At 43.8% G+C, this 27,790-nt stretch overlaps 1 protein-coding gene across 8 annotated transcripts in view; it reads right to left on the reverse strand.

Annotated features, from left to right (window-relative positions):
- cpeb3 (cytoplasmic polyadenylation element binding protein 3) overlaps window positions 1–27,790 on the reverse strand; it is a 145,477-nt gene that overhangs the window by 26,910 nt on the left and 90,777 nt on the right. For all 8 annotated transcript variants that reach the window (XM_038821333.1, XM_038821332.1, XM_038821328.1 and 5 more), the window contains 3 exons: window positions 6,688–6,806; window positions 5,878–5,992; window positions 138–319 (listed from right to left, as the gene is read on the reverse strand). In XM_038821333.1, the coding sequence (XP_038677261.1) occupies window positions 138–319; window positions 5,878–5,992; window positions 6,688–6,806 (416 nt within the window). The remainder of the gene's footprint in view (window positions 1–137; window positions 320–5,877; window positions 5,993–6,687; window positions 6,807–27,790) is intronic.

Raw genomic sequence — 27,790 nt, forward strand, 5'->3', positions numbered from 1 at the left:
TGTTACTCAATTGTTCCCGATTTTCAAATTAAAGGCTTTGTTTTGAAATCCATCTCAAATTGATGCCAATTAGAGAAGACCCAAATCACCTTTCTGTCTGTAACAGTGTTCATCAATCATTGCAACAAATCACTCACCCGTTTATCAATGTCTCCGTGCTGGAGCTGTACAAAGCGAGCACTGATAGCAGCAATGTAGCTCTGCTGATTGGAAAAAGCCACTCTGCCAGCCCCCTTTGGGTATTTCAGCTCAGGATCTGTATCAATGCCCGCATAGCAGACCCCTCCATACAGCCGATCCATGATCATAGCCAATTCAACTGCAAGAAAAAAACCCAAAATCCTAAGCAACAATTTCACCAATGTTTCCCCATGCCAACTGCACTATTTAATAATATTATTTTCCTAGTTCACAACTACTACAAAAGGACGTACAATTAAATTCAGAATTAAAATCCTTCCATTTCTCTTATACACGTTCTAAGTACTCCTTTCATTTTATATATCCTTCAGATTGGCAGACATAATGAACCAATTTTAACCTAACCGAATTTGAGAACAAAATATGATGCAAAACAGAAAGAGTCCTTCAAAAAAATTTTGCATATTCTTAAATAGTTTCAAGAAAGTGGCTGAGCCTCCAAAAATTTAGATTCAAGTTCAAGATACAGGGCTGCTACACTCAATTTGGATAGCTTAGTCAGGGCTCAACATGGACAAGGGGTGCAATTTAGCGGTGCTGTTAGCTGCGAGTGCAAGTTCTGTAAGGGCCGCTGATTCTCACAAGGTGGTGGATGATCCCGGTCTCCATGGGCGGGGGGGGGGGGGAGGGGGGGGGGGGCCTTAAATGTAGCTTTGAGATTGGGGTGCCCTCTAAAGGTGTGGGGCTGGCCTTTCTGGCTCTATCAGGCCCCGTCCCGCCAGAGTGACGTCGCAAACCATTCCCCCAGAATTTCTGAGCACTGCTCGCCAGAAAACCTGGAATGAAAACTCGACTGTGCATCTGCAGATACACACGCCGGTTTTCAGTCTGAACCTGACACACTGCTATTTTTTGGGAACATTCTGTCCACTGTCTGCAATTCTACAGGAGTAACATCAACATCCCTCACATGAGGACTCAAATTCAATTCTCAGTCTTGTTTGTTCTTTGCATGTGTCTTCCCTAAGGATACGAGTTCTTTCAGTCTCAGCTGGGTGATGGAAAGGAAAAAAAAAAAAAGAGTGGAAAAATATGTGGTTCGGCACTATGTCCATTATCCATTCTGTCCAAACAAGTACCCTGAAAAATGACATGGTAGCAGGAAAACAGGATTCATGGAGATGGCTGCAGACTATACTATTTTCAATAGTCTCCTGAACGGCTGCAGCAACGTGAACATAGACATGAAATATATTTCGTGATTAAGTAAATGGGGACAGAGAGAGAAAGAGAAAAAAATAATAACTCCAGCTACTGATCACTTTCCTTTTGTGATATAGGCGGCATTTGGATTTTGCAAGCCACATATCTTTCATTATAAAATTCTAAGTTATGCTAGTCTTCTGAAACTGGCAATACCAGTGCGCATTGCTTTGATTTTTGAGTCTGTATTTAGAAAATCCAGACTTTCAAAAAATGTCAAACCTGCTCAAAAATTCTAATCAAACCTCACCCAAATGCAGATTTTATCCAACAGTTATCACTCTAAACCCAATATTGCTTTTGTTCGGAAACACCGTATTTTCCCTCCCTGCATTTGTAAACATATTTCTAAACCTAGCACACCATTTACAAAGTGATAACGCAAGCACAGGGAGAATGGCTGGGTTACCTTGCTGAGAAAGGAAAACATAAACAAGATTTTACGCTCTGTATTACACAAATGCCTTGTTTACAGTAGAACATACTTCTCAGTGTGCTTTCACTAGTATGGATATATTTGAAGTTAGCATTCCAATTGCACAATGGGAGAAACTAAAGGTAATCATTCATTATTCCTGTTCAGAGAACTATTCCAAATTTAGCATCCACTTACAATGCAGAACATTTGTTATCTCAAACTGCAAGGGAGCAGTTCGGCCCAAGTGGCACTGAATAGGGAGCTGGGGCAGCTGATATCAACATTTTGTTTTTCACAAGAGTAGACTATGCTGGTCCCAGGACAGCACAATAACATTTCACCCCTCCCCACTCTCCTCACCCCCAGGAGTGATATTATTGGGCCATTTCTTTCCCGTGAATGTAAAATGTGCTGCGGGGCGAGGTTATTTTGGGTGTGTGCTGTAAAATAGCTCCCCTTCACAAATTAAGATTAGAGCTGGGATTTGATTCCCAATCAAATAAACTGGCTTCTGTAAAATTGTACAGAAGTCCTTGCGGCCACATACATGGTATTAATAGGCAACTCGTCCAGGAAACATTTTTAGGGTTGAAAGCAGATTTCTAACAGGTTACAAAATACCATTAAAATCCAAATATTGTGGGACTTCCGGTGATGGCGGGCGGGAGGCAGCCGCGCAACGGAGGGCTCCCGATCGGGAACGGCGTTTTCGGGGCTTTAAGCCCGGTCCCAGGGTCCACGGAGGCATCAAAGGCAGGGAGAAGGCACGGAGGAGGCACAGTAGAAGAAGATGTCGAAAATCAGCAAGAAAACGGCTGTTAAAAAAGCAGCTGAAGGTCCGTTGGGGAGTGGAGAGGTCACCACGGGGTCACCAAGGAAAAAGGAGGCTGGAGCACCAGGGGAGGCCGCATTGCCTACGGCTGAAGAAATAACCAAGGTTATGGCTGCAGAATTCGCAAGGCAGTTTACAAAACACTTGAAGGAGATGAGGGAGGTTTTGAGTGTGCTGGTGGAGGAGGCGATTTCCCCGGTAACGACAGCGGTGATGAGCGCAGTGGCGGAGGTGCGGGCGCAAGGGGAGGCGCTGAAGGAAGTGGAGGAGACATTATTGCAGCACAGTGATCAACTTACCTCGATGGGGAAGGAGATGCGGAAGGTGATGGACATTAACAAGGATCTGCGAGGAAAAATGGAAGACCTGGAAAACAGATCCAGGCAACAGAATTTGATGACTGTGGGGCTGCCCGAAGGAGTTGAAGGGCCGAGGCCGACTGAGTATTTTGCCACTATGCTGGCGAAACTATTGGGGCAGGGGGAGGATCCCTCCCGATATGAACTGGATCGGGTTCATCGGTCGTGGAGGCCTGTACCAAAGGCGGGTGAGCCGCCAAGGTTAGTGACTCTGCGCTTCTGTAGGTACAGTGTGAAGGAGAAGGTCCTGTGCTGGGCCAAGCTGAAGCGGGTGGTGCAGTGGGCTGGAACTGGTATACGTGTATACCAGGACTTTACGGTGGAGCTGGCGAGGAGGCGGGGCTGCTTTCAACCGGGTGAAGAGGGCACTGTACATTAGCAAGGTGCAGTGCGGCATTGTGTATCCCGCGAAGCTGAGGGTGACTTATAAGCTCAAGGACTTTTATTTTGGAACGGCGGAAGTAGCGGAGGAGTTTGCGAAGGCAGAAGGACTGTGGCAGAACTGAGAAATTGAGAAATAGCCATGTGCCGATGTAACCTCAGGACCATATTTTCTTCTTTTTTGTTTCACTGCGTGCGGGTGTATGGGCTAAAGGAGCCAATGTTGTATATATCTGGACAAGGGAAGTGATGGGACTTTCACTCGAAGTGAGAGCTTTTTAGGGTGTAGGTGGATATGCGGGATGTGCGCTAAAAGGGGATTTCTGGGCTTTCCTTGGGCCGGGCAAGGGGGAAAGGGACCTGGGTGTGGGCCTCCGCGCTGGCCGGTTTAAGCCGGCCAGTGAACGGGAGTGAGGTGGGGGGAGGGGCTGTGGCCATCGGAGCCTGGCAGAACGGGGTGGGGGGGGGGACTCTATGGTGACCATGGGTAGTCCCGGACTCCTTTTTCTTCTTTGTTTCCACCGTGGGAGGGTTTGTTTTATTGGATGCATATATTGACAGGTGGGCCATTGTTTGTGGTGGTTGGAGGATGGGATGGTTGTTATTGTTAAGGGGATTGATTTTGTATTTGTTACCGTTTACTGTCTGTGGGTGGGGTGTAAGTTGTGAAGGAAAATGTGAAAATGGAGAATAAAAATATATTTTTTAAAAATCCAAATATTGTGTCAAATATAAAGTTTTCAGCTGCTGAGGGTGGGGCAGGAAATAACCCAGTTCCCCAATGCCCCTCATCTGAAATGAAAACATCATCAGCACCATTGCTCCCTGATATAATTTCTAAGCCCATCCTTGTTTCAAACACTCATGGATCTTCAATTACTTTTCCTGCAATAAAAGTGATTGAACGAGTAATTTTATAAAAATCTGTAGCCTCCATTTCCCTGTCAGTATCCTATGCCCTTTCCATTCCCTCATTATCCCTTTATCCCTCCTCTTTTTCCCTCTATCACTCTTCCAGCCCCTCTCATTCCCTATCCCTCCCCCTTCCCATTCCCTCTGTTACTATCCCTTTTTCCCTACCGTTCCTCCCCCAGTCTTTTCTTCCTATTCATCTCTGAAAAAACTGGAATAAACTGAACAAACTAACTGGGAAAAAAACTGGTTCATAAAAATAAGGTTTGTAGGACATATGCTGCAATCTGGATATACCACTGAGAGTTTGCTCTAAGGTTTTCCATCTCTCATCTACTTGTGGCTCATTAGTGTAATCCTCACAGCTCCTTTTGAATGCTTACTGCTCAAATATGAATGATGCAGGCACTGTACAGTACTGCCTTTGCCATGGGTGCATAAAATTGAAAACCGCTTTCAAAGTATTTCAAAGAATACAACAGAAATATACAACTCAACCTAAGGAAAGATTACATTTGTATCCAGAATTAAAATTCATACACACTAAGATTTTAAACATGGGAATCTCCATGTACTTCAGTAAAACTTTACTTCTGCAACTGTCCCCATTTTATTCCTAAGATTTGGCAAGTGCGTTGGCAGAAATTATGTGATAAATCCAAATAATACAATCACACCCAGGCCCATTTCAGGTGGCTCCTTTAAAGAAAATAAACCTTTTTACAAGAGAAATATGACAGAAGGATCCTTTGCAGAAAATATTATGCATTTGTATTATTGATTATATTCTTTAGGGATAAATTGACATTATAGCTCCTTAAAGCCTTTCTGCCCCAAGGTTCTATTTTAACATGCAACCATCCTCAGAAGTAAAACAGAATGCTGGAAATACTCAGCAGGTCAGGCAGCATCGGTAAAGGGAAAATATAGTTAATGGGTGGGATTTTCCAGTCCTACTTGCCGGTTGAATCTTCCAGTTTCGCTGAAGTCCCAATTAAAGGGCAATTTAGCGTGGCCAATTCACCTATCTGACATATCTTTTTGGGTTGTGGGGGTGAGGCCCATGCAGACATGGGGAGAATGTGTAAACTCCAAACGGACAGTGACCCGGGGTCAGGATCAAACCCGGGTCCTCGGCACAGTGAGGCAGCAGTGCTAACCTCTGCGCCACCCTGCTGCCCCTACCCAGTGCAGGTTAGGTGGTTTGACCATGCTAAATTGCCCCTTAATCCAAAAGGTTAGGTGGGTTACTGGGATAAAGTGGGGCCTGACCTTGGTTAGGTTGCTCTTTCAGAGAGTCGGTGCAGACTCGATGGGCTGAATGGCTGCACTGTAGGTATTCTATGATTTAGGTGGGACCAGAAAATTCCAGCCAATGTTTTAGGTCCTTGACCTATCATCAGAACATGGCCTCCGAAATAATTTACCCTGCCTAAATCAGGCAAAATACTTTTGTACGGTTGAACTCCAGAACCAGCACAAATAAAGCAGGTTTGGAATTTGGAATCATACTTCACATTCTGGACTTCAGCAAAACCTGCTCACTGAGGATTCACTTCATTTTCACTCACCAGCTCGAAGAGGTCTGGGAACACCTCCCACAAAAATAGTCTTCCTGGGATCCAGAGGCTGAGAACCATCCATCACAAAATCACTATCACTCAGGTTCCATGGTCGAATTTGCACCTTTAAAGAAACAAGATTATGCTGAACGAGTTTTGGAAGAAAGCATTTTTCTTAAACTATGAAATCCAAGCACTTTGAGCAAACATAACGTGTTGTAGTAACATGTTCCAATTTTAATTTATCGCAATTTACTTTGTAAAAGATCCAGTCAGCCAGCATAGGACAGGTCATTTGAAAAGAAGAAACATAAAACATTTTTTTTCATGAAAATGTACATGGGCTTTGTTTCAAATTGCTAGATTCGCTTTATTACAAAACTCCGAGGGACAAAAGTGTTACAAAACTGCTTGGGTTTGATGAAAAATCAGTAAGCATTGTTTACCTTCTTTTATTTTGCAGAAAGCCAGGGATTAGGACACAATTAGTCAACAAAAAAAAAGCTGATACAGCAATCACCTACAGGGAACAAATAGCAGGCTGCTTTGTATTTGCTTACTGCTATGAAAGCTACAATACAAAGGCTTAATTATGCAGCTCGCCATTTATTAACGAATTCCCAAGACCCAATCTTTAGATTTTACTGAAAATAAAAAGACCCATCAGTAAATAGATAATCAAAATGATACAGCGTGCATTTGCTTTCATCAGGGGGTGGGGGACTAGGAGAAGACAGCTGAATAATTCCCAGGTTAGGTGGCTCATGAAATGACAAAGAGAACAGATGGCGAGCAGAAACAAGCTGAAGATCCATTTACCGGTTTGTCCTTGATAGTGGGGCTTGAAACACACAGGTATAGCTTTCCATCTTCCTCAATACATGCATCTATCAGAGCTTGCACAGAGCTTTCCTCTTGAAATAGAAGGAAGGCGTAACCTATGAAGAGAGTAAAACAATTACAAGGAAAATAAATAAGCCTGTTGTAGAAGTAAAAATAGCAATCATTTACATTTTGATAACGTCTCCACCATAATCTTTCATCCCAAGGTACTTCAGAGAAATTCAAAATGAGTGTTGCAGACTTAAGGAGTTAATGGCACAGTCCAGCTTTCAAAGTAATTTTTAACAGCAGGAGAGTATCAGGGCAAAGAGGTTTGAGAGAGCATAGGGTGGGGCCAAAATGACAGGAGCTTGTCCTCCAAGTGATGAATACCAGACGGTGAGGATGCCCAAGAGACTCGTGAAGGAGGGTAAGCGACATGATGCAGAGTTGGAGAATGTGATGGATCGAATGAGGCAAGGCTGTAAGACAGGTCTATAAATGAGGACAGTGGGAGGTTAGCAAGGACAATATGATGAGTGAATTAGACCCAACTGTGGATCAGGCTAACGTGAGCGATATTTTAAACCGCAGGAGCTTAAACAGAGAGGCAAGTTCAGAGGTGATAGTACAAAAATCTAAAATAAGATGTCTATCAAATAAAGGGCTAAGTTAAGTTTGCATTTATAGGATTTAAACTGGCGAACAGTTCTGCAAACTTTAAATTATGCTTGAAATGGTTTAATAAGATCTTGTGGAAAAAGGTAAATCAGTTAACTGAAAAATCAGTTTTCAAATCACCCAAGTATATATGAGACAGGGCATCTGACCCATCATACTATAAATAAGCGAAGCCGTACAGCTGGTCTAGATTTGATTTGAACGAGCTTCCATAGGAGGTGGGTGTGGCTGGCAAGACCAGCATTTGGTTCCCCATCCCGAACTGGCCTTGAAATGAGCGGCTTCATAAGCCATTTCAGGGGGCAGCTAAGAGTCAAACACTTTGCTGTGGATCTGGAGTCACATGTAGACCAGACCAGGTACAGACAGTAGATTTCCTTCCCCAAAAGACAACTATGAAGCAGATGGGTGTTTATGACAATCGATCATGGTCAGCATTACAGAAACTTGCTTTTAGTTCCAGATTTATTACCAGCAGTGGTCAGTGGTGGGATTTTAAATATTTTAATGATCTCTTAATTCCCTTGTTACCCCAAAATTTATTAGGGCAACTATGTTCTTCCTTGCGCAAGGAGACCAAACTACACATTGTACTCACCAGTGCCCTACACAATTGTGATAAGATTTCTTTACTTTTATGCTCCAGTCCCTTGGAGAATATACCCAGCTGTGTTCTGACAAAACTTGGTGCAGCACTGCACAAGTGTACCAGTTAGAAAGAAGAAAAGGCCACCAGCCTATTATCCCTCGAGTACACCAGCATTCTGGGCGAGCGCACTACTGCATCTTCAACACTTCCAATATATTACTGCACAATCTTGTGTAGCAAATTATTCCAAATAATTATTATACCAAGTAAGTAATTTTAACATTAATTTTAAATGTGCCTCAAGCTAATTTAGTTTTTTGGTGCCAATAGCACTTGCTTTTTTAAAAATAAATTTAAAGTACCCAATTATTTTTTTTTCCCCAATTAAGGGGCAATTTAGCGTGACCAATCCACCTAACTTGCACATCTTTGGGTTGTGGGGGTGAAACCCTCGCAGACACGGGAGAATGTACAAACTCCACACGGACACAATAGCACTTGCTTGACATTAAAATTCTGCTTTACCTCAAATACCATTTAATATTCCAAATATCTTGATCAGATCACTCTTGTCTACTTCTTACTAGACTGTGGAGCTCGAGCTACATAAACCTTCACAACTCATTTCCTTGAAATTATTCTTACTGTTTTCTTCCTTAGTATACGATCATGTTCTCTGTATTCCAGAGACCACTGTACTTTAGAGTTTTCAGGTGTGGTCTGATCTGGGTATTATACAGACAGAGCATTACTTCTATGTATTTGATGACTTTCTGTCAACAATTTATACCATTTTTAACTGCCTTGCCACATTGTCTAAATACTCAAGTGCAAATTTAGACGCACAGCAGTTAGTGTCTAATGGAAGTATGTAGACTAGGCAGAATATGGCAACAAAGTGTAACATAGCATTAGCTACCTTCTGAATGCTGCCCCCAAAGAGCTCATCTGTGTGCTTTTCATTCGAACCAGTACGTGATCTTTCCCTCCAGGAAACCAGCACTGATAGTAACCTGCCCTGGCTGCTCGTGCCTGCTGATGCATCATGTGCACATCCTGCCTCTAAGTTGCCCTCTCAAGTTCACTCAGTGTCAATATCTAATGGCTGCGAATGAGAGATTAAGCAATGGTGTTCCTTCATCATCCCTATCTTATCTTTTCACCAGACGCTGGCAAGGTTTCAGTTCTTGGGAAGCTTATGGAGAAAGACACAGGCAGAGGCGCAATGAGGCAAAGGGGATGAACACAAGGACTGCATACTTGCAAATGAGAAGAGATTGTGGATGAGGGGAAAGTGGGTTGTAAGGATGCAGTCGGCCTCTAATGGCCCAGCCCCACCACTGGCCACCACCTCAGCAATGGCTGCTCAAACAATGGTTAGTTTTTACCAAGAGGGTTGAAGAACTGCAGCCGACTTACCCCCCTGCCGGTTAGCACCTGCTGATTCCAGTTGTGTCTCATCTTAACTTGCAAGAGAGAGGAAAGTGTGCCAGTGGGCAGTGAGTTGGCACAATCAGTTTGTGTAATGCGGTCGTTATCATTGAATATCTGGCACTATGTGTAAGAAGCAGGTGTGAGGCTTGCAGCAGTGCTAAGTACGTGAGAATGAGTGGAAACTATGAATATTAAGTATGAGTTGTGATTGACAAGAGGTTGTTAGTGGCTGAGTTATGGGAGTGAAATGAGTCGGAGGCTAGTGATGCAGTTGGGGGGATGTGGGACTTGTAGACACATTCATTGACCGTGACCACATGAGAGGTCATTGAATGTCTTGTGACACTACATCCAGGTCATCAGCCATGCCTATCTGGTGTCATTGCATTCTCAAGACTTTCTTTGGAGGGCTTCTTACCCCCCTGTGGATTGAACTCTTCATTTCCTCGACCAAGACTCTCATGCAATTAGAAAATCTTGGAGCCCATTCTGTCATATGTTGGGCAACTCTTTGCATCTTTCCCAGTCAGAATCAGCTGTAGGTCGACTCCGGAACCTGCTGCAGCCACATATGCACCACCCCTTTTTTCTATCAATTCTTGCGATGAGTGTACTGCTGCCCATTTCTGTCCTCGAGAAGGTGGCGGTGTAGCCAAATCAGGTTGCATTATGGGAAAGTTGGTCAAGTACTACAATAAAAAGTGCAATGATGGAAACCACAGGTGTCCAGACGCAAGACGTACTGTGGTGAACCGCAAGAAAGATCATAAGCGAAAGGTAGCAGCTTTGTAGTGAAAAGGAGGAAGGGATGTTTTAACTGGACAACCACAGACATCTGTAGACCCTGAGCAAGAAGATCATCTGACCTTTGTGGTTGCAAAGGATTGTTAGAGTGGAAAACTGCATAGGGAACATTAACAGGCGTGTCCTGTTTACCAGACCTTCGGGAAGAATGACCTCAGCCAAATGAGGATCCTACACAATGTCATTGAACATTCTAGAAGACTGAAGAAATTGGTATAAAGGTACAAGAGATCAAAGCCTCAGGAACGAAAACCCAAGGAACAACCATAACTGAAGATGAGCCAGAGTTAATGGTTCAGAGATCAGTGAAGAGGCCTTGGAGAAGAGCCTACCTAACTGTTCTGCTAGGGTGATACAAGAGTTTAATTTGTGAGTTGAGTAATGTTTATTAGTATATTCAGGTAGTCTGTGATACAGGCCAGGGCAGCACGGTAGCATTGTGGATAGCACAATTGCTTCACAGCTCCAGGGTCCCAGGTTCGATTCCGGCTTGGGTCACTGTCTGTGCGGAGTCTGCACATCCTCCCAGTGTGTGCATGGGTTTCCTCCGGGTGCTCCGGTTTCCTTCCACAGTCCAAAGATGTGCAGGTTAGGTAGATTAGCCATGATAAATTGCCCTTAGTGTCCAAAATTGCCCTTAGTGTTGGGTGGGGTTACTGGGTTATGGGGATAAGGTGGAGGTGTTGACCTTGGGTAGGGTGCCCTTTCCAGGAGCCGGTGCAGACTCGATGGACCAAACGGCCTCCTTCTGCACTGTAAATTCTATGACATAGGAGCACAAATAAAGCAATTTTAAGTGAATACTATATGTGGTGTTTTTGTGATGTGTCAGTTTTGAACCCTTAAGGAGCAGATGGGGCAACAGTGGTGATCCACCTTCTCAAGGTGCTGTGGCCTATAATTATACCACACTGCTGTTAGGAGCAGTGAGATACAGGATTTGGATCCAGCGATAGTGAAGAAATAGTGATCGAGGTCCATGTCATGATGATGGGCGGTTTGGAGTGAAGCTTTGGGTTAGCTGTATAACACAAAATACCACTGGGCCATTTTTGTGTGTTTATATTTACCTGTGCATTCACTTCCCAGGAATCTTGTATTTGTACTCCCAGGTTTCGCTATTCCTTGACACCTTTCACTGAGCTTAAACAAATTTCATATTGCTGCCTGAAAGGCATTGGACACGATCTACCGGCCGCGTTACGTCTGAAAGGCAGCGCGAAGCAACGCGGCCAATAGTTGCCGGGGGATCCCTCTTCCGGGATCTACCTAGTTCGCTATGCCTTGCCAAGTCTAATGTGATCTCGCGAGATGTCGCAATGTGAATCCCGCCCATTGAGGGCTGATCACCTTTTAGAAAATCTGCATATTAGAGCAAGACAGCTACTCTCACTCTAATATGCACTCCCATGACACACCTGGGGCATTGATATCTAAACCCTTCGCCTTGGAGTCCTTGGGCGAGTGCCATTCAATGCTAGTCTCCGTAAACAAGGACCATATGGAACAACCCTTGTGAGGGTCACCCAGTGGATTGGAGACCCTCAGGCACTTGTCCTTTGGGTAGGGTGACACCAGGGCACCACCTCGGTGCCAGCCTGGCACTGGCAAGGTGCCAAGTTGGCATTCTTCCTGCGACAAGGATTGGGCCCGGGGGTTCCCACTGCGGTTGCGGGGAGAGGCGAGGGTCAAGAGATCTGTGCGCCATTTAACCTGGTGTTGTAAGACTTCTTACTGTGCTCACCCCAGTCCAACGCCGGCATCTCCACATCATGGCTACCATTTAAAAATGGCATCCCAATCTCCTGCACTGAGGGGCTCCAGCAAGCAGAGCTCCATGGTACAGAAAACGGGACTGAGTGAGGCTGAACGGGGAGCTCTCTGCTGAGGCCCCAAATGTGTTTAGAGTCCTGTTCGATAGCGTGGGATATCTCCGTGCTCCGTGCTCAGCTAAACGTACTCATTATGGGACTCTGTTCCCACTCGGGTACATCCTGCCCATTGTCTCGCACTTTTCCAAATTAATTTGCAGCTGTCACTCGTCTGCCCATGCTGCTTACGAATCTCTGCCTTCTGGATGTTTCACCCCCCCTCTCCCCCCCCCAACCAATCATTAAAAGAGCTGCAGGTTGGTTTTAAGTAGTGCAGACTAGCTTTAACAGGTGCTTGCTTCTTAATTTTGGGTTGCCTGCTGAGGCATGCAGCTGCTCAACAACATGGTTAGCACAGCCTACAATCATGGTACTGAGCAGGGAACAAAGTTTGTGTGCTGCCTGCATTTGAAGCAGCGGGTGTAGGGTAATTGCACATTGCGATTTCGGCACATGTTTTCAGGCGTTACTGTCACAGCCAATTTGATTAACTTGATTGTTTCAGTATTCAGATCATTTAAAAGATCAGAAACAAGAGTCCAAACATTAATCTCTGTGGAGCTGGAGTCAACAGTTTGCTCCAAAGTCATATTACATCATTATATAAACTCACATGCATATTGTACAAGTTGGGGACCAGAAAAATGGTAATCATTTAGTCTGAATCAAGCTCCGTATGGTGATGTAACCTAAATGGATTCTGAGGTCAATTAAGTCTCAGTAATCATTGTTGAAAGCTATTCAACGCTTCTGGTCAAAGTAACTTTCCAGGTTATCTGAAGGCCAGTAACAATAGTAGGAAATAACTACATTTTGTTCTTGATTTTGGGAAATAAAACTGAACAAAAAAGGTATAAGAACCAACACAATCATAACTGAACTAGAAGTATAGCACCTGAAGTGTGTTAGAAACTTCCCAAACTTTATAATAAATGGACAGATACACACAAAAACAAAGTGTTAGAATCAGTTTAAGTGCATGCCCTCCCAAATGAACAGAGCAAATCATTGCCAGACATGGACTAGTCTACACATATTGGTTGGCATAGAATACTTATTGTACTATTGGGTACTACCAATCCCAGCCTTGGCAATGCTTCCACTGATTCTCTTGCTATTCCTTGATTTCAGTTATATAATGACATTTTGGTTAGGTAGATTGGCCATGTTAAAAAATTCTCCTTAATGTCCAAAGGTTAGGTGAAGTTACGGGTACAGGGTGGGGGTGTGGGCCTGGGTGGGCTGCTCTTTCGGAGGGTCAGTGCACACTCGATGGGCCAAATGGCCTCCTGCTGAACTGCAAGGATTCGATTTGCAGAGACTCACCCTCCATTTTGGCGATAAATAGCTTATTGCAGAATATCCTAGAGAAAGGTCTGGGAAGGAAAGTCAGAACACAGTTTTAAATTCTAAATGAAGTGGAATATTGAAGGATTTAGTAAGATTTCCATATCTGATATTTACCTTTGGTTCAAATTTTACTTACAATAAACCAAATTTGCTGTATATATGTACTATTACCGGTCCCATATTTCTGACTTTGGTCATCGTGGTAATCAGAATTAATAAGCTTAGCAGACATGTCTGGTGAGGCAATATTAAACCCAAGTAACCAATGGGGATTTCTGTCTCAGCAAAATTTTAATAAATTCAATTATTGTTTCAAATGTCAGCCTAAATGACACAGAGAACAGCTACACAACATTCTAACATGCGAGTAAAATTAATTTCTCCAGCATACAAATCAAAGAGCCTCCATCCCCCCAACACAACACAATTATATAAAGGTATCTCCTTCTAAAACAACATTTTGTATCTATTTAAATTCCTACTCCTTAAACAACCAACATTCAACCCAGTCAGATGGATTTAGTTTAAAACACAATATTTATTGTTCAGCTGATTGACAATGTATTTATCCCATCAGTTTCTCTCCTTAAAACTATGGTAGGTACCCTTGACATCTTACTTTTGAAGATTTCCATCTTTGTTTTGTGGAAAATATTCAGATATTAAATATTGAAAACATTAATTGTCACTATAATGAAGCCAGTGCTGATTATCTTACTCCAAGTTTTCTGACTCACTCTCACCACCACATTCTCGCATTCACACAGTGGGCGAGGGAGAGTGAAGCTCGAGACTGGGAGTGAGCCTTCCTTACACTCTGACCCTCTCACACTCTGGCCATTTTTATTAATTACCCTTTCTTTAAACTTAATTTATTGCTTTGCCATTGCTTTATTTTTGTTTGGCAAGTTGTTTCTTTTCTTAATACCACAACTTTTTTCAAAATCCAAATCTCATCTTTCTGAAATTTGCTCATCAGCCTTTCAAATGAGAAAAAGATGGAAATGGGCTCTGCACCCACCCCACCAAGCAAAAAGTTTGGGGAAGCCTGACTTAGGAGGAAAAGGGCAGCATCATTCTACAAGATATCCCCCAAGTCACACAACATTCATACTTGGATTATATATTGTTGTCCTTTCATTGTCATTGGGCCCAAATCCTGGCACTCCTTAACTAACAGCATTATGGGGGTTCATTCAACACATGGACTGTACGGGTTTTAAGAAGAAGCCTATTATCACCATTCCAAGAGAAACTAGTGAATGGGAATAAATGCTGATCTTGCCAGTAACACTCTTATCTCAAGGAGTTTATTTTTTCAAACTCTATAATTAGTAATTAAGGTTTCCCCTCTCTCTTCGAGACTGCTTTGCCTCCACACTGCTCAGATGTCTGAAGGAGTCAGAGAACTCACCTTACGGGGAAATTGTAAGAGTGCATTAGTGACCTTTTCATTAGCTGATACTTCGCTCTGGTTTACCAAAGCATAACCATTAAGGAATCACTTTGTTCTTCATGTAAAATTTCAAAGAAGTCTGGTCCCAAAGGCAGTTAATTTATTTTCTTCCCTCTTCTAATTGTGAAATACTTGATACAAATTAGTTAGCCCGATTTAAGACATTTTGAAATGAGTTTCAAATGTGATGCAGTGTCTAATTAATGAATACAAATTAATTTGATTAAAATCATGTGGCCAGCAGGATCAAAGCTGAAAGGAGAAACATAGAAGCAGATTTGACATAAAAGCCCTTGCCTAGCTTCCAAAAGATAATTATTAGGAATTCATCATGGAAGTTTGAAAACAATACAAAGGAAGAAAAGTAAGACTCTTCCTGATTCTTGTTCACAAGTTGGCAGAAGAAATGATTCTAAAAATATACAGAGGGAACAACCCAGCATGTCCCAACTCAAACAGACGATACTACGCCACACAATTCATCAATAATCTTGCCTACCCAGACCAGTGATTGAAGTATATGCACATTTTGCCGAGTACAAAATTTTAATAGGTTTGATGGATGACGAAACATCCTAGAACATGACTTTTGTAAGTTTACAAACAATAAAGATCTTCATCACATCATATCCAGTGCGTGAGTATAACTAAAGCTCATCTTCATGAACACTACTTGGCTTCCTGCATTTTATAAATAAGTGATCAACGAAACAGAGAACTACTGGCAAAACCCATTTCTTCTCTGTAGTGTCAAAAAAACAACTGGAAGTTCATTGTGCAGAATAAAAGCACTTCAACACAACCGTACACTATTACTAAAGTTAGGAACACAGCATCCATGCTCTGTCTCCACTGATTGAGGAGACGGCTAATGCTGCATCAAAACTAAACTAAACTAAACTCTGGCTAATCTCACATTTCAACAGAAAACAAATCTGCAGTTTGTCACAGTGGGGTTCTGCTACTCTATCTGGAGGAGAAACCTTTAATCTGCCCATCAGGAAAACTTTTCCACAGATCATAGTGCTGCAAAACATTTGTGTTCCACTGCCTGGGACAGAAAAATTTCAAGAACACTTAAGTCACAGGTAGACAGGGATATTAAAAATACAAACATTGCCTCTGCCTGGCTAATTGCCATATCAACCCTTCCATTGATATGTTGCAATTTTCAAAAAGTGCAAAGTCTAAAGGTCTTTGAGCGCTGGCTGTGTTTATCTAGTAAATAGCTGCATCATGGAGAGCAGACTGTCAAAAGCAAAAACAAACCGCAGTTGATGAAACTAAAAAAAAAACACAAAACACTCAACCTGTCAAGGGACTGAGGTAGGGAAACAAGTTAACACTTGTGCTAAGGTCCCTTGCAGCCAATGTTCATAGATTCATTGGGCCCAATGAGCAATTTCTATATTTGGGCCCAATTTTCGTTCCAGACTTGAATTTGAGGGGAGTCAGGAATTTTCCCAACTCTGGACTCCTGACCCGGGAGTGAAGAATTCCAAACTCTGCAAACCCAGTCAGATTTCCGATCTGGAGGGATGGGTGCTAACTGGAATTGGGCTCTTCGACCCCAGAAACAGTATGGAGGCAGCCACAGGGGCTGATTGGTGCCATAGGAAGCTACTTAACAGCACAGCTCGATGCATTGGGACTTTGTCCCAATTGACAAAAAATAAAAGTAAAAGAAGTCCCCTCATTCTCTCCCCTACACACTCCCCATGCATCCATCTTGCATGCCTCCAACCAACCCCCATGGTCACTCATACCTTCAGTGCCAACCTGTGCCCCATCTATCCACCACCACCCATGGCACTGAATATTCTCACTGCTAACCTATGCCTCTTTGGTACCTGAATGAACCCTCATGCCCTTCATGCCAACTTTTTTTTTTTAATAAATGTTTTTTTTATTGAGTTTTCATATTTTATATATGACAAATTACAAATTATTAGAGAGAGAGAAAAAAAAAGGAAAACACAAAAATTTAACATGAATATTTACAGGTAAGCATCTTCATAACAATAATTGTGGCCGCCCCCTTTAGCCAGCATACATATTTTACATTCCCCAATATGGCCGAGGCACATGTTTATAGGCATTTATTTATAGTTTGGTTTTGGGCCTTGGCTTGCCATCAAACCCCCATACCGAGCCCGTCCCCCCCCCCCCCCCCCCCTCCCCCGGCTACCTTCCCCCGATTCCCGTCCATTTTCCCCTGGTTCTTGGCCACCCGACTATTCTTCCTCATGTACGTTGGCCACAAACAGGTCCCGGAACAATTGCATGAATGGCTCCCACGTTCTGTGGAAGCCGTCGTCCGACCCTCGGATGGCGAATTTGATTTTCTCCATTTGGAGAGATTCCGAGAGGTCGGACAGCCAGTCTGCAGCTCTGGGTGGTGCTGCTGACCGCCAGCCAAACAGGATTCTACGGCGGGCAATCAGGGAGGCAAAGGCAAGGGCGTCCGCCCTCCTCCCCAGGAATAGATCTGGCTGGTCTGAAACCCCGAAGACCGCCACTATCGGGCATGGCTCCACCCTCACCCCCACCACTTTGGACATAGCCTCGAAGAAGGCTGTCCAGTACTCCACAAGTCTGGGGCAAGACCATAACATGTGGGCGTGGTTGGCCTGGCCTCTTTGGCACCGCTCACATTTGTCCTCCACCTCCGGGAAGAACCTACTCATACGGTTTCTCGTTAAGTGGGCTCTATGTACCACTTTTAGTTGCGTCAGGCTGAGCCTTGCGCACGTGGAGGTGGAGTTGACCCTATGCAGTGCTTCGCTCCAGAGTCCCCACCCTATCTCCATCCCCAGGTCGTCCTCCCATTTCCTTCTTGTTGCGTCCAGTACGGTGTCGTCCCTATCTACCAGTCGGTCATACATGTCACTACAGTTCCCTTTCTCTAGGATACCCTTCATGCCAACTTATGCCTCACGACCTACTCCATTGTCCTTTATAGACCCCATTCCAACTCAGTGCCAACTCATGCCAAACCACAGCTCCTTCCCACTATGACAACCCTATCATAGGCAAACCTCAGGATTCAAATTGAGATGAAACAAAATAAAGTTCTAAGTATCTATTACAGACTTCACTATATTCATAGAATCATAGAATCCTTACAGTACAGAAGGAGGCCATCGAGTCTGCACTGACCCACTGAAAGAGCACCCCACCTGGGGCCTGTAAGCCCACCCATCCCCATAACCCTACCTAACCCACAAAAATACCTAATTTTGTTATGACCATTTGAAGCTGTCAATCAAACGGTGAACAAGGAGCTCCACCCCCACTGTGATAATGAGAGATTGTGAAAACAGTCAACAGCACTAATCCTATAATGATATCCTAGGCTCATGTCAGAACCAAGGATTAATGCATCTTTTTTGAACTGCAGGCTATCTATATTGTGCCCAAAATTTAAATAGCAGAAGATTTAAATGACTTGACAGTTCCACAGACCTTATCCAAAGTCATGCCTACTCTTAACAATTACAGAGGGGAACCTGGGCCTCACCCAAAGAACTTCAGCAGGTTTAGACCTTTTCCTGAAGGTCCAAAGGCCACAAGTCGTATCTCAGACATTCTAATACTTAAAATTTCTTGTTTGAAGGTAGCTGCACTTTCGAATGTGCTACGGCCTTCATGAAATGCAGATGTGTAAAAAAAAAAAAAACAGCCCGCCCCTTTTCCCCGCACAAAAATGGTGTCTGCCAGTTTAAGGGGCTTGACTTCCAGATTCCAATACCAGCACCAACGTGCAGAGCCTTCTGAACTGCCAAAAATTGAGACCTTTGTTTCAGAGCAGGATGGTTTTGGTTATGATCGCCATTCCAGCCAGCAGAGCAGTAAGATTGCTACAAACAGATTTTGTTACAAACAGAAGGAAAATAAGAACAATTGAGTGTGATCCAGCAATCTTTTCTGGAAATAATTGAAAGGAAGCATTAAAATTTAGAGTAGAACTAAGTTAACAGGTTGCAGTTGACAAAGTCGAGAATTCTACCGCCACGATTCACAAATAATGATGATTTAAGATATGCGAGCAATCAGAGTGTAGCAGCAAAAGGGAGGTATGGGAATCAAACTGTTAAACTAAAATAAAAAGTGGCAACTCATGCCCCACTGTAAATTTTATGTCACAGGAAATGAAATGTGAAAACTGGGCAATAGGAACCACATGAGGGGAAGAAACAGAAATTCAAATTAGGCCATACACGTGGATGGATGGGGAAATCCAGAGAGCACATCAACTATAAACCCAGTTTCCTACTTCCTTCCCGTATGTGCGGTGGAAAGCAGCACACAGGGATGAAAACAATCTGAAAACAGGAATGATAAAGTTCTTGTTGCATTCCAAATGGCAACTTTATTTGCTACAAGTCTTTCAAGAAAACACATTTTTATGAAATATTTTGGACACAAGTTTGTCATCCAGCTGACAAAGTGTAACACAAACACAATGAAATATCTCTCCACACAAGATTTATCTCTCTTCTTCATAAAATGCATGTCCCATATGGAAAGATCGTATCCCTTTCATAGTAGAACTACAGAACTTGACTGACAGGAAGGGATATGCCATCCAATGATAATTGTTAAAGCCAATCCACAGAGGGTGCAATAAATGTTTTTGCTGAAAGCATCTGCTGTTGTAACAGACTTGCTTTGATTGCTTGATTAGATAATTTAGTTTGAAATTTCTGCTTTTGTATTTTTGCATCAATGTACAGAAAACGTGGCAACGGCCCTTACAGAATTTCAAAATGTGTCAAGAAACCACATGATACAGCAGTCTTTGTCAGTAATCCAGATTGGCCCAGCATGATCCAGAAAGCAGCCAGCCCTTCCATGTTAATTAGTTGCCCGCGTATTTGGCATAGTTTGCCTTTTTATCCTCATGGAAACCAACTCTGGAACCTTGTTTCGATTTAACTTAGGTCACAACATATATCTGAACCAGATCACCTAATTTCCATGGTTATAGCCATTTCAGTACTTGTACTAGCAGGCTTCCATTGTGGTAATCAACAACAGCTAACCAGTCATAAGCACAGAGATCAACTTTCAATTTTAGTTGTCACTGATTTTCTCCACCTTCCATAATCAACGATTTAAAAAAAAAGGGAACTCAATCAGGTCAACCTAGAAAACGAGCCAGAGCTGACCAACCACTCCAAAAAAAAAACTCCTGACTCCAAAATACTAAGAACATAGAAATGTACAAGATCAGAAAAGACCACAGTGTTCTAGGAAATGTACCATGCCAATAATTTCCTTCATTTCGCCACTAGATTTTCCTCTGGGTCCTTGCCCAACTCCTCCAACTTATTAGCTGCTGCCAAGTCACACACAATCATGACTTGGAACGACATTGCCCTCTCTTCATGGCGAGTTAAAAATCCTGGAACTCCATCCATAACAGCACTGTGGGTGTACCTACATGATGTGGACTGTAGCAGTTGAGGTGGTGGAGGTGAGCTGCATTCCTTAAGAGCAATTAGTAGGGCCGAATGTCACGGACCTTACTGACTAAACACACATATAAGGAAAAGCTTCATTCTGCACAGTCATCATCACTTGCACCAAATAGTAAAGGTAAACCATCTTTTCATGCATTTGATTTTGAGGCTACCCCCTCTTGTAGAATTAGTGACTCTACTAAGCACATTGGTCTTTGTCTTGACTATCTTTATTGGCTAATACCTGTGCTTTCCTGTTTTTACTGCAAACATTCCCAAACTCTGCAGCCTTTCTTCATAGCTGGGGTGCCTAATCAGATTGCCAACATGCGACAGGGCGGGAGACAAGCAGGAAACTTAACAGGCCAATTAGCCTAGTATCTGTCACAGGGAAAATGCTAGAATCTATTATCAAGCAGTTTAGAACAGGGCACAAAGAAAAGCTTTTTAAAAAAAAAAAAATTTAGAGTACCCAATTTTTTTTTCCAATTAAAGGTCTATTTAGTAAGGCCAATCCACCCATCCTGCACATCTTTTGGGTTGTGGGGGTCAGACTCACGCAGACCGGGGGAGAATGTGCAAACTCTACATGGTCAGTGACCCAGGGCCAGGATCAAACCCGGGTGATCGGGACGTGAGGCAGCAGTGCTAACCACTGCGCCACCACACCACCTAACACGAAGAAAACTTTAATGCAACAGAGTCAACATGGATTTCAGACTAATGTATTAGAGTTCTTTCAAGAAGTAACACTCAACAGGAATAAAGGAGAACATTTAGTTCATGTACATTTAGTGATAAGGTGTCTCAAAAATACAACATCGTGGGCCAAAGGGCCTGTACTGTGCTGTTCTATGTTCTGAGAGCAGATGGCATAGGGCAAGGGTTCCCAAAGAGTTGTCCCCAGAATCTAGGGGTTCTGTGGGAGTCTAGCTGGTAGCCAGTGGCAAGACAGGCACATTTGAAAAATGCTGCAGAGCTGCTTGTTCAATCAGAGGTTGGCTTCTGGAGAAGCCAGCCTCAAAGTGGATGAGTGTGGACAGGATACAGAAAGTGCGGGCTTGAAACAGAACGCGGACCAGGGTGACAGTGCAGGACTCAGAGCGTGCGAGAGAGGGGGAGAGCGTGCGAGAGAGGGGGAGAGCGTGCGAGAGAGGGGGAGAGCGTGCGAGAGTGAGGGAGAGCGTGCGAGAGTGAGGGAGATTGCGAGCGAGAGTGAGGGAGAGCGTGCGAGTGAGTGAGGGAGAGCGTGCGAGTGAGTGAGGGAGAGCGTGCGAGTGAGTGAGGGAGAGCGTGCGAGTGGGTGAGGGAGAGCGTGCGAGTGAGTGAGGGAGAGCGTGCGAGTGAGTGAGGGAGAGCGTGCGAGTGAGTGAGGGAGAGCGTGCGAGTGAGTGAGGGAGAGCGTGCGAGTGAGTGAGGGAGAGCGTGCGAGTGAGTGAGGGAGAGCGTGCGAGTGAGTGAGGGAGAGCGTGCGAGTGAGTGAGGGAGAGCGTGCGAGTGAGTGAGGGAGAGCGTGCGAGTGAGTGAGGGAGAGCGCGCGAAAGGGATGCGAGTGTTGAGTGATCCACTGTTGCTAAACTTACCGGTGACATGAAGATTGGTAGGAGAGCAAGTTTGGAGGATAACACATGGAGTATGCAAAGTGATTATAGATGGGTTAAGTTAGTGGGCAAAAAATTGGCAGATGGAGCATAATATTCAGAAAATGTTAATTTGTCCACTTAGAAAGAAGAATAAAAGAACAGTATGTTTTTTGAAGTGGAGACTGCAGAACTCTGCAAAACATAGCAATCCCACCATGGCAGATGGTGAAATTTGAATTCAATCAAAATCTGGGATTAAAAATCTAATGATGACCATTGTAGATTGTTGGAGATGTCGATTCGTGGATCTATCATCCTTACCTGGTTTGAGAGTCCACAGCAATGTGGTTCACTCTCAACTGACCTCTGAAATGGCCGAGCAAGCCATTCAGTTCATGGGAAATTAGGGATGGGCAATAAATGCTGGCCCAGCCAGCGATGCCCACACCACGAACGAATAAAAAAACATTTAGGTTCTTGGGATGAAGGAGCTATCTGTTGTAGGTGATCTCAAGAGCTTGAGGGAACTTGGCAGGATGCTGAGAATGTGCTCCCCCACTATGTGAAAGACTAAAACTAGGGGGCATATTTTTATATGCAGAGTCAGACAGATTCTTGATTGACAAGGGGGAGTAGGGGGTGGAAAGGAAAGTAGACCTGATCAGCCATGATCTTGTCAATTTTTAATTTAATTTTTAAATTTAGAGTACCCAATTATTTTTTCCAATTAAGGGGCAATTTTGCATGGCCAATCCACCTATCCTGCACATCTTTGGGTTGTGGGGGTGAAACCCACGCAGATACGAGAGAATGTGCAAACGCCACACGGACAGTAACCCAGGGCCAGGATTCGAACCCGGGTCCTCAGCGCCGTCGGCAGGAATGCTAACCACTGTGCCACCGTGCTGCCCTTGATCTTGCCAATTGACAAAGCAGACTCAAGGGCCTACTCTTGCTCCTAATTCTTAAGTTTGGATGTAAAATGAGGGGTTCTAATTACATTATACACATCATTCCTTTACTTTTAAGGACCAGGACATGGGGACCTAAACAGTATGAAGATGAACCTAAACGTTTCAGCAAACAATTTGAATTTTCACACTGAAATTCTTCTCTTTTTTATTTAGCAATTTAAAACCTCACGATTGGTAAATGTTTAATCAGAGGGAAGATAAAAATGATATGACATTGAGATTTTTGACAATTTAGCAAACAAAATCTCAAATCACTCCACCACATCCAAGCCCACCAGCCCCATTCATAAAGCCACCTTAAAGGCTTTTACTCTAGTTTTGGAGGACAAAATATCCTGTCCAAACACACTCCTTTTTCACAGCAACGCTCTCTTCTCCTTCAGCCTTCCCGGTTTATACTGGCAATCTGTTTCTGGAATTCAACTTGACATATCAGTCTGAATTCCTCCTGCCCAAAAGCACAATTCTTAGCTGCTGCCCACCTTCTTCCCCACTTCATTACTACTCAATTCTATAAGCCCTTTGTTTTTTTCCCTCTTGAATTCATGGTCATGCTCTTGCCTAGTAATTTCCACACACAGCCTTTCGTTATTATCCGTTTTCTTCAGCCCATTTAGACCTGCTTCAACCAGGTTCGAGCTATTGCACCATCAATCTCCTCCCAGCACCGCAGGGAGTGCAGCCTCTATGTATTTCAGGCAGGAACACGTGCCCACCTACATTAAATAGAAGGCTAATCCCAGTTATTAGCACAGAGTGAAGCCCAGAGGAAGAGGGACTCCATTAGTGCTACTACAACTAAACTTGGTTAAGTGGGACTAAGAAAGAGGAACAAACCTGACGAGGTTTCCAAATCATTCATACAACTGGCAAGTATAAGAACTTTATAGTTTGACCCAGTAGATCTATCACATTCAGTTTCACATTTCCATTCGGGTGATGTTGTATTGGATCATCTCAAACATACTCCACAACACTACAATCAAGCAGTGCCACCAATTATTTTAGTACAACTAATTTACCAAAAACCTGTCAGCCGATTTTGGGTATGCTGGGCACGGCTATCTCTGATTCAAATAAATGATTGTTGTGCTCCACAGTCTCAAATAGAAGATATTTGGATAGCAGACTTTACCACAACAGGTCCTTGTGCAGATCTCAATTCCTTAATCGTTCACAAACAGCCAACAGCTCACTGAAGACTCAAAGGATATGTTTGTGGAGTCTAAATTATCAGTTGAACACATTTCTTATAGGAACAGAACAAAGTTAAATTACGGTGGTGCAGTGGTTAGCACTGCTGCCTCATGGCACGGAGATCCCAGGTTTGATCCCGGCTCTGTATCATTGTCCGTGTGGAGTTTGCACATTCTCCCCGTGTTTGCGTGAGTTTCGCCCCCACAACTCAAAAGATGTGCAGGGGAGGTGGATTGGCCATGCTAAATTGTCCCTTAATTGGAAAAAATGAATTGGGTACTCTTAAATTTTTATTTTTTTAAAAAAAAACACTAAATGTTCTTGTTAGTTTTAACAAGTACATTCTAATCTGTGAACTTCCCTGCCCAGCAAGAATCATTTGCGGTTGTCACGATGGCAAAATGGATAGTGCTCATCGGTATTACATGTAGAACTGTATGTAAGGGGGAGAGGAATGGGTAATAAAGATCTGCAGCCTCCGTTCTGGTATAATCTTTCCACTCAAATTAATCGGATTCCTCTCCAAAATTCTGCTAGTTAGGAGGCTTATCTACAGTTTTGATAGCAAGCCAGAGAAGTTACAACACTGGACTCCAAACATGCCAATCAGTGGAAGGAGCATCCAATGGACAGAGCTACGCGATCTCTAACCATCAGAACAAAACTCTGCAGTTCTGCCACATTCAGTCCTGAATGTTGATGAACAAACCTGTGGAGACAGCTCCAGGAACATCCCCATACTGAATGATGGGGAAGCCCAGCACAATACTTTCCAGCGAATTTGATTCCTGTTATGCATCAAGAAACAGTTGAAGGCACAGGCTACATCAAAGCTATTGGCCCTGGCAACATCCCAGCTGTCGCACTGAAGACCTATGCTCCAGAGCCAGCCACATTCCTGATCAATCTGTTCCAGTAAAACTACAGCACGAGTATCTACCTGACAATGGGGGGAAATTGCTCAGGTGTGCTGAGTCCACAGAAAAACAGTTTCAATCTGGCCAATATCGGCTCATCGGCAGCAAAGTGATGGAAGATGTCGTCAACAATGGTATCAAGTACCACTTATCCCTTAATAACCTGTTAATTGCTGGCACAGTTTGGGTTCAACTAGAACTACTCAGCTCTCCACTGATTTGAGTCATACTTAGCACAAAGGAAGATGGTTGCGATTGTTGGAGGCCAATCATCTCAGTTCCAAGATACCCTCACAGGAGTTCCTCAGGATAGTGTCCTAGGCCCAACTATCTTCAGCTCCTTTATCAATAACCTTCCCTCAATCAGAAGGTCAGAAATAAAATAAGCTTTATTGTCACAAGTAGGCTTACATTATCACTGCAATGAGGTTACTGTGAAAAGCTCATAGTTGCCACATTCTGGCGCCTGTTCGGGTACACAGAGGAAGAATTCAGAATGTTCAGTTCACCTAACAGCACGTCTTTCTGTGGGAGGAAACCGGAGCACCCAGAGAAAACCCACACAGACACAGAGAGAACGTGCAGACTCCACACAGACAGTGACCCAAGCCGGGAATCGAGCCTATGACTCTGGCACTGTGAAGCAACAGTGCTAACCACGGTGCTACCGTGCGTCCTATGGAGATGTTCCCAAATGATTGCACAATGTTTGTTTCCTCAGACAATGAAACAGTCCATGCCCGAATGCAGCGATACCTGGCCAACATTCAGGCTTGGGCTAATAAGTGGCAAAGAACATTTTTGCCACAAAAATGCCAGGCAATGACCATCTCTAACAAAGAGTGGCAGCATTAAGGGTGGCAAGAGCACAGAGTGTACTCTGGGTGGAGGCTTCAATGTCCATCACAATGATTGGCTCGGTAGTCACATTACAGAATGAATTGGCCGGGTCCTAAAAGATATGGCTGCTAGATTGGGACGGTGTCAGGTGGTGAAGGAGCCAACAAGAGGGAAAAGCATATTTGACCTCATCTTCACCAACGTGCCTGCCACAGATGCATCTGTCCATGACAGTATCAGTAAGAGTGAACACTGCACAGTCCTTGTGGAGACAAAATCCCATTTTCACACCGAGGATACCCTCTATCATGTGTGGCACTATCACCGTGCTAAATGGAATAGATTTTGTACAGATCTAGCACCTCAGGACTAGACATCCCTGAGACTGTGGGCCATCAACAACAGTAGCAACGACTTGATGTATTCAACCTCAATCTGCAACTTCAAGGCCATCATATCTCCCACTCTACTATTACCACCAAGCCAGGGGATCAACTAGTTCAGTGAAGAGTGCAGGAGCAACACCAGGCATACCTAAAAATAATATATTAACTTGATGAAGCTACAAAAGGACTACTTGTGTACCAAACAGGATAAGCAGCAAGGAATAGACAGAACTAAGCGATCTCACAACCAATGAATCAGAGCTACATTCTGCAGTCCTGCCACATCCAGCCATGAATGGTGGTGGACAATTAAACAAATCACAGGAGGAAGAGGCTCCACAAATACCCCATCCTCAATGATGGAGGAGCCCAGCACATTTGCAAAAGACAAGGCTAAGGCATTCGCAACAATCTCAGCTAGAAGTGCGGCGTGGATGATCCATCTCAGTCTCCTATTAAGGTCCCCAGCCCTCAGTCTTCAGCCAATTAGATTCACTCCATGTGATATCAGGAAACTGCTGAAGACTACCGACACTGCAAAGGGTATGTATGGGCCCTGACAATATCCCAGCAATTGTACTGAGGACCTCTGTTCTAGAACTTGCCGCACCCCTAGCCAAGCTGTTCCAGTACAGCTACAACACTGGCATCTCGTGAGCAAATGTAGAAAATTGCCCAGTGAGGTCCTATACACCAGAAACTAGGCAAATCCAAACCAGCCAATTACCGCCCGATCAGCCTACTCTCAGTCATCAGTAAAGTGATGGAAGGGTCATTAGCAGTGATATCAAGTGGCACTTACTCAGCAGTAACCTGCTCACAATGGGTTCCACCAGGGTCACTCAGCCCTTGACCTCATTTGCAGCCTCAGTTCAAGTGTGGACAAAAGAGCTGAACTGCAGAGGTGAGGTGAGAATGACTACCGCTGACATCAAGGCAGCATTTGATGGAGTATGGTATGAAGGAGCCTTGGCAAAACTGGTATAAATGGGAATCAGGGGGAAAACTCTCCACGGGTTGGAGTCGTACCTGGGACAAAGGAAGATGGTTTTGGTGGCTGGAGGTCAATCATCTCAGCTCCAGGACTTCACTGCAGTATTCCTCAGGGTAGTGTCCAACAGGGGCATCACTGTGGGACAGTGGTTAGCACTGATGCTCACAGCGCCGAGGACCCGGGTTCGATCTCGGTCCTGGATCACTGTCTATGTGGAGTTTGCACATTCTCCCCGTATCTGTGTGGGTCTCACCCCCACAACCCAAAAAGATGTGCAGGGTAGGTCAATTGGCCTCGCTAAATTTTCCCTTAATTGGAAAAAAAAGAATTGGGTACTCTAAATTTTTTTTAAAAGATAGTGTCCTAAGCCCAGCCATCTTCAGCTGGTTGATTAATGATCTTTCCTCCATTATAAGTTCAGAAGTGGGGATGTTCATTGATGACTGCACAATGTTCAGCATCTTTTGCGACTTGTTAGATACTGAAACAGTCCATGTCCAAATGCAACAAGACCTGGACAACATCCAGAATTGGGCTGACAAGTGGCAAGCTATATTCG

The sequence above is a fragment of the Scyliorhinus canicula genome, chromosome 16, assembly GCF_902713615.1.
Source record: "Scyliorhinus canicula chromosome 16, sScyCan1.1, whole genome shotgun sequence".
NCBI lineage: Eukaryota > Metazoa > Chordata > Chondrichthyes > Carcharhiniformes > Scyliorhinidae > Scyliorhinus > Scyliorhinus canicula.